The 13,151-nt window shown below is 43.5% G+C and overlaps 1 protein-coding gene across 1 annotated transcript in view; it reads left to right on the forward strand.

Moving 5' to 3' along the window:
• The window catches only part of MYO1E (myosin IE), a 170,865-nt gene that overhangs the window by 147,969 nt on the left and 9,745 nt on the right, over positions 1-13,151 (forward strand). Inside the window, exons 23-26 of the mRNA XM_059714827.1 lie at positions 5,900-6,046; positions 8,029-8,186; positions 9,376-9,468; positions 12,560-12,764. Of these exons, the coding sequence (XP_059570810.1) occupies positions 5,900-6,046; positions 8,029-8,186; positions 9,376-9,468; positions 12,560-12,764 (603 nt within the window). The remainder of the gene's footprint in view (positions 1-5,899; positions 6,047-8,028; positions 8,187-9,375; positions 9,469-12,559; positions 12,765-13,151) is intronic.

Raw genomic sequence — 13,151 nt, forward strand, 5'->3', positions numbered from 1 at the left:
ATCATCTCTATAATATACTAGATTAGATCATGTTTTTTATACAATTTAAAGGCATAGTAGCTTTCAGAAGGTCAACTCAAGTTAACAGGAGATGCGATACTACATACATTTATGATGAGGTGAAGACTATCCAGTTAAAGCAACAGGGGGCATTTTAGTTAAGCCCAATGTAATTATACTAGAAAAATGTTAAAATCATGGTTATTTATGTGGCTTTGTACAGTTGCAAAATAGATTTTATCCAAAATATGAAGCTGCTTCCCAGGCTCTTGTTAAAATGCCACAGTGTCTTTAATGACTGTGAATAAATTGGGTTTTACAGTTCACCCAGAGAGCAGTACAGTGCTATCAACACCATAAATAAGAGGGATTCCTACTCAATTCATCAAGAAGGGTACCACCTACTGAACCACCAGCACTGCTTCCTACTGCACGTGTACTTCACTTAACAGTCTCTCTCAGTGTTGCTTTATTTGGCATGATCATAGGTCATACTTTTGCTCTGTTTGTAAAATTTTCATTCCTATACTAGTTATAAATTACACGATTTTTTTTTTAAATGCATCTTTTCACACATCATCTTTCCCCTGATAAGAAAGCTCAGTGCTTCACAGTGTTTGGGGGGTGGGGTGAGACAGGAGTGGGAGGACAGGAATCAGAGGGAAGTTGTAAGGCTGGGGAAGTATATGGAAGCATATGGAAATTTAGCTCTTAACAAGGAATGACATAGGAGGAAATGGCAATGTTGGCACTTGTATTGTAAATTATACCAAGAGCTCCTACAGCACACAGATAGGTTCTCTTCCCGTTCTGTGTGGAAGACACCTAAAAAAACCTGCTTAAAAGTTTGTAGGGAAGAAATTGCAGCCCATAGCAACCAGATAGAAAATGAACACCAAAGGGCTGTGGCTGGTTGCCTGTCCCAAATTTAAAGGGCCAGCTGTCAGGTAAGCATGCTGGGAAAGGAAAGGTATAAAAAGGCATGCCCGAAGAGGTAAGTTCATCATAGCCAGATCACCAAGAAGTAGGTGGTTGTAACAGTGAGTAAACTCAATTCTGCCACTATTAGCTGCACGAAAGAGCATTTGCATTCAGAAACAGGAGCCCTGTGTGCTGATTACTTAACCTAACTCAGGGGTTTTCAATCTTTTTTGATCGGGGGTACCCTTGGTAGCTGGTTGATGAGCAGGAGAGGGGGTCCCGGAAGTGCCGGCGGCTTCACGCTGCTGCTGCATACCCCCCGGGGTCTTTCATACGCAAAGGACTCCCATGACAGTCTACGCGTACTCCTGGCTGAAAACCCCTGACCTAACTAGTTCTATTTTGATAAGTTATGCTGAAGTAATAAATATCCAGATCTGTTAAACATCAATGACGTTTCCTTTAAAGCTTACAACCTCATGTGCCTACTAGAGAAAAGAAGCCATTCCTTGCTGACAGCCATCTAATTTGAACTTCCCTTTCACCTGGCTGCAGAGAAGCCTGGCTTGCCCCTGCTTTCAGCTGCAGTGACTAAGACACATGGATGTTTACGCTGCTGAATACTCTGCCAGCAGCTACCTCTAATAAACTATCATCTAAAAAGCAGCCGTTCTTAATAAATGTTAACTCAAAATCTAACAGGATTTCAACTGTTGAAAGCTTAATGAATGGTTTTTCTCTTCAAAGAACTGCAGACTAAGGCCTCCTCTTTTGCTTAGTATGCGACATATAACATGCTGAGAAGAGATTTAAACAGTAAAACAGTGTTTTCTAATGTCATTAGTCAGAGCAGGAGATAAAAGATGCCAGTAATCAAAGCCACAGGCTGGTTTGGGTGCCTTTAAAAACTGTATGCAACTGCTAACATCTGTAAGAAATTGCAGCCCAAACCCATGAGTAAGGCAGTGGACAGATCCAAGGATAAGTTTGAATCTGAGTGGGTGAACAAATATATCTGCAAGCTTTTGTAAGTGGCTGTATGCCTGTAACCAGAATAATGCCAAGAGGGTTGAGGGGATGCTTTTTGATGATGATATAAGACTTTTCTAATGATTTTTCATTCATTCTGCACTCTAAAGCAGGGGTGTCCAACACATTCAGACCTGCAGGCTGTATCAGGCTCATGGACCACCTTCCCTACGCCATGCCAGATCCAGTGCCTGCTCTGATTGCTTTGATGCCAGTCATATGCAACCAGCTAGAGTTTGGGACACAAGCCATGCGCGACCAGCCAGAGTGGGTGCTGGATTTGGCATATGGGGCACTCATGGCCCCGCTCCCCCCACCCCCAGCATGCCAGATCCAGTACCCATTCCAGCTAGTCCAGGTGATCCACATGCACCACAGATCCTGAGCCAGCTGGAGCCAGTGTTGCATGTATTGGTTTGAGGACATACATGCGGGGCCAGTCCGATGCGTGCCACATGAGTGAACTGTGAGACCCAGGGACAGCACCAGGGCCAGATAAGAGGGCTCTGTGGGCTGAATCTGGCTCATGGGCTGTGTGTCTTTGACACCCTACTATAAAGTGAAGCTTTTCAGTTATGCCTATGTGGGGCTGGGGGGTATAGAACAGGTTGTGACAAATCGAACACCCTTTTCCTCACTTCTGTCCCTGGTTGTGCATGTAGCCCCAATATCCATGCCCTCACGTTTTAATTTGCTGGAGTCTTTTATAAAAAATATAGGTGAATTAGAGCAACAGATTCCATCCCTTAAAAAAAAGGACTTCTAGGATCTTTTCCCAGTTTCCTGCAAAAAGCTTCATTTCCTAGCTGCAGGATATGGAATATTAAATTAATGCTAAAACTGGCATGTATCAGAGATGCAACAGGTGCTTACAATAAATAAGATAGTAGAGAGACTTTGACTTCAGCTGTACTGTAGTAGAGTAAACTCTACAAAAGGGACAGCTGTAATGTAATGCTAATCATTACATTTTCTTCAAGGAATCATTATAACAAAATCTTTGTTCAAAAAAAGGAAAGAAGAGACTAGGACCCAGTTGGAGTGGTGTAAATCAACACAGCGCAAATGAAGTCAGTCACTAGGGACCTGCCTAATTCGAGGTGGCTGCCTGCCAATTTCGTGGGCAGAACTTGGATTCTGGCAGCCATTTTGCAGGAAGAGCATGGTGCACCCCTCCCCTCCACCCCATACTTCTGATTGGCCAAAGGATCCTAGTGGTTTGTCCCTCACCACTGATTGGTTGTGAGAGCAGCCTGTCATGTAGCCCTGCCTCTCCCTGCTGATTGCTGGAGAGGGGCAGGGCCACATAACAGGCCGCCCTCACAGCCAGTCAGTGGCAAGGGGTAGCAGCCATCAAGCTGGCAGCCTGCTGCCCACCTCAGTGAGCCCCCTCTGGGAGCCAGAATTTTATTTTCAGTAAGTTTTTTTTTCCCTGTGGATTTCGTGGGCACTGCCCACTTCTGTGAAATCATGATTTCTGTAGGTCTCTATCAATAATACAGTAATAAATATGCTGAATACTGGTGTTTGATGCACCAATAATTAACTCAGTCTGTGAAGTGCTGGAAGGTAAGGATTTTGGTTCATTTTAACACAGAGAAATGTGGGGCAGACAGGAGCAGGCAGTGTCTCAGTGGTTCAGCTCAGAAGTTACTGGTTTGGTGACCCAGACTTACTCTTAGATTTGTGTAACAAGATGCCACTAAATATAAACAAGAACTATTAAAGCTGTTAAGGTGGAAATAATATTATACCTGTTTTGGTGACTAAGGTTTGTGGCAGACGTTCAACTAAAAAAGCCATGGGATCTGATGTGCGATCCCGATCAGCACACAAGCGTAGCATGAAGCACAACTGTGGCACTGGGACCGTGATGCCAGACTCCCCCTGCACCCGAATTGGGGAGCCAGGTAGCTGATCCCTGCTTCCAGCCTCAGGACCATATCAGAATTGAGAGCTCCAATGTGCCCCTGTGGCTGGAGTGGCAGCTAATTGGGGCTCCCAGAATTAGGGGCATGTTGGAGCCCTTGACTCTGATGCACCCCCAAGTTTGGGAGCAGCAGTCAAGCCTTGAGGGTGCATGGGCATTGGGAGCCCTGATCAGCCTGGCCACACGTGCAATTTGAGACATCCTGGGATACAGTCACAACATTATTACGCATATTTTGTGTAACAACTTTGTGGCGTATTCTTTATTTTATTGCACAATTAATTGCATTAACGTGTGGCCACATTACTACTTAAGATGTTAGCTAATTAATCTGCCAGGGTCCTTAGAATTACAAGAGAGTATTTTCCCCTCTGAGGACTGCAGAAGGATGCAGAATCATCCCAGTTCCCCAGTTCTGCAGGCTGTGACTTCAGCAAGATACCTGTATATTACGGGTGCACTGATTGTCCAGTACCAATGGCCTAATATTAACCAGCCGTATCAGCCAATACTGATCCAATTGCTGATATGCAGCCCGGCAGCTTGGAGAGCAGTGTCCTGCCAGTAAGTCTGTGGTGGGGAAGGGAAGTTGGGGAGAGAAGAGGCATGGGGGAGGCAGATGGAAGCCCCGCATGGTGAGGGAGTAGGGCTGGGACAGGGATAGGGACTGCCCAGCTGGGGGTGGGGGTGGCGTGGGACGGAGCCACAGGCGGCTCATCCAAGGGGGGAAACTCCCATCACTGCATGCACCCCTGGGGGAGGCACAGGGGGGATGTGCCCCTTCATAGTTGTGCATGGGGTGAGGGCCAAGAGATGTGCCTGCCTCTTCCTGGCAGGAAGGATGGGCCGGGGCTGTGCTTGGGGTAGGCAGGGTTGGGCGGGTGGCAGCAGCACTGGGACGGGGGCTATGGGGTGGGCTGCAGCCATCCCAAAATTTGCCATAGCCACCCTGTGGGCCCCCCCCCCGCCCCCCCACAGCACAGCTGCTCCCGCCCCAAGCACAGCCCCAGCCAAGCCCCCACTGGGAAGAGGCTGGTGTGGTCCCCAGCCTGCAGAGGGCAGCCGGCCCTTGCACAAATCTGGGGGGCACATGCCCCTGTGCCTCCTCCAGAGGTGCACACAGCAGTGGGAGCTGCAGATTCATACCCCACCCCGGATGAGCCACCCACAGATCCATCCCGCACCCTGCTCTGCCCCGGCTGGGCAGTGCCTGCCCCAGCCCTACTCCCTCCCTGACCATGGAGGCCCTGATCAGGCCCCACCAACATACCCCTTCCCTACCACAGACTTACTGGCTGGACACTGCTCTCCAAGCTGCCAGACTGCATTCCTGGCTGCGTGCATGCTGCAGTTGCACACATCTACGTTGCATTTATCAGTGAAATTATTGGCCACATAGCCAAAAAAGCCAATTGCCAATAATATCAATTATTCTTTTATTGGTGCTAATACAATATGGACTGATATATCAATGCACCTCTACTGTATGTGTCTGAATGAAGCAGCATGTAGGATCTGCACCTGGTTTAAGTCAGCATTGTTTCACTAATGGCAATGGAGGAGGACTCTTGAAGTCCAAGGCAAAGCAGCATAGGACTGGGAACCTTCATTTAAAATGTATTTGCTTGTTTCTATTAGCCTGAGTTTCAGTCTCATTTGAAGAAGTTTGTTTTCAGTGTTTTAATTAAACTTTACACAGCATACTACAAATTCAGTTTTAATCACCAGCTTTGCTGTTGTTAAGGATATGAGTTTTTAATTGTAGCCCTTGTTCCCATTTCATAAAACAATAATTAACTTAAACCAACTAATTCACAGTCATATATCTCATATGGGGATTATTTTGGGGATTCCATTATCAGCTGCACACACAAAAATCCATCACCTAAAAAACAGAGTTCAGTTATTTATTCTTCATTATTATTATTTTTTAAAGTCATAATGATTGCCTTTCAAATTCTATTAAAACACAAGAATGTTTTTGTTGCCTGAATGATTTGTGGTCCAATTTCTTTACAGCACACTTCAGGACGATATGTTCATTCTGCATGAGCAGGAATATGACAGTTTGCTTGAATCCATCTTCAAAACAGAATTTTTAAGCCTTTTATCTAAGCGATATGAGGAGAAAACACAAAGGAAACTACCTCTGAAATTTAGCAATACGTGAGTAATGGTTTGCACAATGGATTTTAAAGAGAAATTAAAAGTATATGTTTCTTTTTGCTGCTTCAGTTTGGGTTCAAGGAATGGGTTTATGTAAATATCAGATTCTCGGCTCCCTATCCCATCCTCTGGTACAGAACTAGTGGCAGGGGAGAAGCCAAGCATATAGGCTGCTTACAGACATGAAAAAACCCCCAAAAGCCCTTTACTGAAAGAGGAAGCACATTAGTTCTACTCAGCTGCCCAGTGTCTGTATAGATCAGGCACTTCAGCAGGATTTTTGGCTCTTTTATCTAATATCTGATTCAGTTGGCTATTAGATAAAAGTGCCCAAAAGGCCCACTGAAGTGCCCGATCTATACAGACCTTGGGCAAGCCAGGTCAAACTAAAACAGTGCCTCTTCTGGGCATGCACTGTGTTTGGTGTGGGGGTGCACCAAGCTTAAAGCACTGGGTGGTTGTTTTTTTCACGTTTGTCAGTAGCTATAAATATCTATGTAAGCGTGTGCTGAGCAAGTCAGAGGACTTCCTTTGCTAGGCAGAATAATAGCTTAGGGCCAACCACTGGTAACCTCCCAAATCTCATTCTCTGTGTGCAGTGGCACCTTAATGCTGCAGAACCAACTGCTCCATCTACTGAGACAGGGATCAAGCTGCAGAGACATGACACCAGGGGAAGTCCCATCCCAGCATGCTGCAGCAGAGGGTGTGTGCGTGTGTCTGTGCATGTGTGCATGTGTGTGTGCATGCAGCGAGTATCAGGCCAGTCACTGCACACCTATGTGGACCGCCATCCAAACCTTCCCTCCTTTGAAGGACAGGGCGATAGTAACTCAGAGTAGCTGGGTAATGTTTTATATTCTGAGAAGGGAAGATACTCTCCAGCTTCATTGATATTAAGCTAGAGCTGCAGAAAGGGTAGTGATATATGTGATATTTGTGCCTAGAAAAGGCTATTGTGGTAGGTGGCTGTTTGAAAGACAGAACAGAGGCCTGCAAGTTGGGAGGTAGGAGGGTGGTGTCCTGAGGTAAGTCAAAGGCAAACAGCAAACATGAAGAAGTTTTCAGTTTACACAGAGATTTTGAATGGATTTGGGGCCAGTTTCCTCTATCTTATGCCTGCATTTTTGCTGTAAGGGCCTGTTGGAAACCATAAAGTGTGCACTTGCTAATACTCCTACATTGTAAATAGATTAGTGACACTGAGCCTGGGACTTGCATGTTTATTTTATTCCCTCCAGAGAAGTGTAAGAAGTACGTGAGAGAAAAGGAGATTATTATTTTAGTTTGACAGCCACAAGTGTGCAGGGAGACATACAAAACACTCCACATATTCCTACAGATTGGGAATTCAGAGCCAATACCAGTGACAGTTTGGGCTTTGCCAGTATTAAATGCAGTGAATAAGAACTGAGGGTTTGCCAAAATCAAACATGACTTCCTTAGCTGTCCAGCCTGTCTGTATATTGCATAAATATGTATTTCCAGATGTAAGCTGCAAAAGATATATAAATTTTGACAGCGGTGTCTGTTTACCAAGGAAGACACTAGTGCACCTGCAAAATACAGACTGAGTACCTGTATATTATCCACAGCAACTAGGATTGCATGTGTACATTAAGTAATTTGCATAAGCCACAATTAGTTAAGAAGCATGACCTCCTTTAGATGTTTTTGGTTTATGGTAGGCACATCAGCTGCTCAGACTTTTTAACATGCAGCCTCAAAGCTTACAGCACCCTTGAGAGCATCTTGTTTATGCAGGTTCCCTGTGAAAAGTTAAATGTCAAATAACATACAAAAAGGGACAGCAAGATTCAGTCTGTTTTTTTTGTCAATCTGTTTACTCTGGATGTACTTTTCTCAGCTCTCTGGGGCCCTATTAGGTTTTCTTAATTACAAGGTATTTAACAAATAGTGATGGACTCTTCTGTTGTATGTGAGTGCTTCTTTTTTCCCCTATATCCATATGTTTGTAATAGACTTGATGTAAAGCTGAAAAAGGAGACATGGGGACCATGGAGTGCTGGTGGTTCTCGCCAAGTGCAATTTATGCAAGGCCAAGGAGATTTGGCTATTCTCAAGCCAAGTAACAAGGTGCTGCAGGTCAGCATCGGACCAGGGCTACCAAAGAATTCCCGTAAGTATTCATTTCCCTTTGACTGGCCTACTGAACCGATCTCTCTTTCCTGTCCACCATGTACACTATCTTCTTCATTGTTTCTCTGAAGCATTCGCAGAAAGAATGGGTAACAGACTTAAATGGTATAACAAATGTCTATCCTCAGGCTGTTCCCTATCTCCTTCAGCAGCACACAGTGACTGTTGGTGGAAACATGTAAAATGTATGGCCTTGACATTTCAGTAATCTGGTCCTTTAGCATAGAATAAAGAGTATACACAGCACATCAGCCATTCATTTAGGGCAGGATCATCCTCTCCACCTCTGAACACTAAGAGCACCATTTCCCATATAGCTCATGGAGAGGCCTTTGAAAGTTGCGGGGGTGTGCACGCATTAAGAGAGGGGGCAGGCTGGGATAGGAGGAAGCCTCTCCTGTATTGCATCCCAGTCTTCTGGTGCCATCTCCTCAGGTTAAGGAAAAGTCACAGATGTACCAGAAATATATTTCTTTTTACAAGTCTGAATTTTAAGTACAAACAGATGCCCAGGCCTGTTCTAAGCGTAGCAAAAGATTAAACAGCATGACAGGTTTCAGAAACTTAACTTGAGTTCCCACCAAAGAATTAGGTCCAAACCAGATTTAACTTTCTTCTGGTGTACACCTTTCAGTCTCTCATGCCCAGTAATACATGCACAATTTTCTTAACAGCACTGCAATTAAAAACAGAAGAGTTCTTAGCCATGATATGTCTACTTTGGGCTTTGTGTTATTCCTGTGGGGCAAAGGTGCCAAAAAGCAAGCCAGCTGGGATCTCTCTTGGGATGGGAGAGTTTCCTGGTGGCACAGGCCCAGAGTTACCCACTTGCATAGTGGATATCTCCTTGGTAAAAATGTGTGGTCAGAGCACCACTGTTCCCACTATTCTTAACTTCTTAAATAGCCCCTACTGGCATATGGACACTACTTAGAGCTGCCAGACCGTGAATTGGACCACAGCTGGGTGGGTGGAATTGTAAACGTGGTGTTAAGTCACTTTTGCCAATCCTTCAGGTTCTGAGCAAAGTTTAACCTTGGCCAAGATCTGCGATTCAGACCCTGAGTTTCAAATACTCTTCCCCCTGATCACAAATGGGGAGCTGGACTTATGAAATAAATACTGCGCATAAAATAGCAATCAGACAGAATAGTGTGTGCTTCTTTTAGGTCCCACTAGACGGAACATTACACAAAGTAGAGGGAATTTCGGTAGGACTCAAACTCAGAATTACCCAATGAGGGCTGCTCCACCTCCCCCAGGTAAGTTTTCAACCTCTTTAACTATAAAGTGCTCCATACTTAATCTGCCTCTTGAAACCAGAAGGGGGGGGGGGGGGGGATGTGAATACTTTGCACTGGTTTTTCTCCCCCCGCTTCATAAAATATCTGTGAAATCACCATAATTGCAGTAGGCTCTGTATCAAATCAGCCTTTGGGGTCGAGTAGTATTCAGCTAGAGATATCACACTTCAGCTGTCAGATGCCAGTATGTACAGCTACTTGCTGCAAAACAATCAACTACAACCAATTCCATGCCCCTTTCCACTTTACAGTTTAGTATAAAATATATACACACAGCACTGGCCTAGACAGCACTCAGCAATGTCTCTGTGCTTTCAAATACCAGAAACAATAGAACGTGATTTATGCCTCATAATGCCATCCTGTTATGCAACAGGTTTTTATGCACTGAATGCTGATTCATGTTAGCTGTGCCAGTAAGTGGCATGCAGAGTTTAAACCCAGACTGAAGTCATCTTTTATTTTTTCTTAGGCCCTTAACAATAAGGTTTGTTTAGAATCTCAACCCGCAGCACTATTCCACTGACCCAATACTGCCCACGAGTTCTGTAGAAACTGCTCCCTTTCGGAGGCACTCATTTTACACAAGTAAAGTGTTAGGAGAAAATTCCAGATTTGAAACGTTATGCTGTTCACCCAGTTAAATGGTAACAGTAGGACAATTGCTACAGTTCTGACACAGGCAAGATGGAGCTGAGTACAAGTCTTGGATGGAGGACATCATGGAATTGTTTCTCAAGATGTTGAGTTACTTGGTACTAATTAAGCAGCAGGATGCTGGCACTGCTGTCATTAAGCCTGGCTTCACCAAATAGATTTACAATCCACTACTTCTAAGTTCTGATAAGATAGTAAATATTTATTCAGGGGTGAGTGAAACATGAAAAGTCAACCAAAGAGGACTTTGTTTATTTATAATAATATTTTTAAACACTTCACCTCCACAGTTTGAAAGATGCTGGAATATAAAAGACATGTACATTGGGCTTATTCACTGTGCTGTCCTTTAGATTAAAAAAAAACCAAAAAGAAGAAATTTTAAAATAATTTCCCTGTGAATGTGTCCTTTCACAGTAGCTGAGGAAGTGAGCACAGGCTCATGAAAATGTATGCATCTCTGATTTAGTTAGTCTATAAGGTGCAGTCTACCCTGCCTTTTGCCCAACACTTAAAAGCCACTTACTGTTCATATTACTGAGTTTGTGTTAATATGGTGATACAGGTTCAAGAAAACATCCTTTTTAGGAAAGCTACCACTTTGAGAGAGCGTCCCAAAACATTTAAAACTTACTGATTGAAAGTTTACAAAGAGGTTAAGGAAATTAGTTCCATGCAACTAAATATAGTTCTATTCCACCTTATTTCCAACCAGTGTCAGCCAGTCATGTTAGTTATTTAAGATGGTGGTTCCCTGACTTTTGGAACCAATGGACCACTGCCAACCTTAAAAATGTCTTGTGGACTACCTTGACTTTTATTAGAACCATAGAAGGACAGAGTATCATGTATATGTTAATTTATACAACCATAAACAGGTAATTCCCTTTTATCTAGGGGTCAGAAATGATGCAATATGATTCTAGTATGTATAAAGGTTAGATACAGGATTAGGAATAAACTGTGGGACTTAACCTACTGCCCTAGTCTCTGGTGCTGAAGATGCAACCATCTTTCAGGGAGCCAAGTCTGGGACCAGCAGCACTTGTCCCTAGTTCTGGTTCCAGTTATGGTAATCACTCTGTTGTGGTACTGTGGGTAGAAGTGGAGCAACCAAGTATAGCTTCGTTCATGATTTACTGAGAGGAAGATCTCATTAGCTGAAATGGATATAGTGTCATGTGAATGTAACTATCTTGCTTCCACCCCCTGACCTGAAAGCAGCTTAGCACATTCCCACAATGCCCAGCAGGATTTTGCGGGATCTTCTCAGAAGATGCAGCAGGATGCTTCCTGGTGTCAGTCAGAGCTAAGTTTTAAAATTTAGGACGAAAGTCCAATTTCAGAGAGTCTTCAGAGTCTCTAAGACACAGCCTTTAAATGTGGGACTATCTTAGAGAATCCAGCCTGCTTGGTTGCTTTTGGCACTGAAGCTTGTAAAATATCATTAATAAGCCAGTGTTTCCCAGATTTGCAGTAAGCTCTTCCAGAACCCAGGGATCAGAGGAAGCAATAATTAATGGACTCCCCTTTCCATATAGCTATTCACTGTTCTAGTAGTTCGGCTGGCTACTGCCTCTTACCATAAGGAGGAACAGGAGAGAATCGGGGAGAGTGCGTAAGTCATGGCAGACCCTGCTTTTCTCTCATTGAATTCAGTGGGAGTTCTGGCATGTAAGGAATGCAGGGTTTTGCTCATAAGCTGCAGTGAGCTCAGAGGTGGGTGGCTGCAAGTTTTAAATTCGTGTCTGGAGACGAGGGTTCTGCACAGTGTGTTAAGTGCTGCATAATGTTGTTTCAGAGACAGAAAACAAGAGCACAGCTATATTTCACACTAAATCACACCTATAACTCATCATGTTGTACAGGACAACACTGAAATGAGATTTAAAATGTGAACAATCAGTTCAACATTATGAGAAATACTGTATATATAATATGTATGTATGTAATAAACAAGTTTTGGATGGCAAACAAGTTTCAGAAGTTCCTTTGCATGGTTATATTAAACTCTGTTACATTTAGTTTATTGTCATCCTTATTGCTTTCAAAATTCAGAACAGGAGCCTCTTTTTGAGCTATTGAAGTAGAAGCAAGGATCTGTATACATCTTTTTTAGTACTCCTGTCAAACAGGCAAATATTTATAGCTATGTAGTTGTATGTTACTTTGAGCAAGGAGTTCAGAAGACCATGACCCTGAGATGTTTTCTTTGGAACTGGGTCTGTGCTTAGACCAAACTTCTGAATTCTAGCTGAATTTAGCTTTGAGTTTCTCAAATTAAGTTGCCAACACAAATTGTATCCAGAGAAAGGAGACCGCTTTTGGAAAAGTTAATATCCTCAAGGTTATACTCCCTGTGCTTATGGTTTGTTTGTTTTTTCTTCTCTAGGTCATCATCAAAATGGAGTGATAAGAACCACGCCATTTATACCACATCCCCAAGTTCCAGCAAATCAACGAGCCAGTCAGAAGAATCTGAATACAAGCATGGCATGTCCACCTTTACCACGGCCACTTTCAGGGGGATCAGGCAAGATTTCACATCAGCCACAAAGCCTGGATTTCCTTAAGGTGCCGGATCAAGGAGTTGCTGGGTAAGGTTTTACTAATGCCATGGCACTGTAGATTGTAGTAGAGGAGGGAATCTGATCCTGTTAGATGATCCTAATATCATGGTGAAGGATGCACATTAATAGGACTTAAGCCAAATGGGCAATTAGAATTGTTAGTTACTTTGGGGAAGTTACCTATTAGTGAATCAAAACTGAGATACACATTTCTCAGTATTTCCTTCATAATTTACTGGATTAGTGATGCCTTGTACATGATGAAGATAAGATAGTACCAAACTACATTTGCTAACACTTGTGCTGGATATGATTAAAGTACGAAAGAAAAATAACAAAAAGTGATTTCCAGGTTACTTTTGGTGTCAAATGTAACAGAAAATAGCTCAGAATTGCTTTTTCCCCCCTATAATC

Source organism: Alligator mississippiensis, chromosome 11 (genome assembly GCF_030867095.1).
Source record: "Alligator mississippiensis isolate rAllMis1 chromosome 11, rAllMis1, whole genome shotgun sequence".
NCBI lineage: Eukaryota > Metazoa > Chordata > Crocodylia > Alligatoridae > Alligator > Alligator mississippiensis.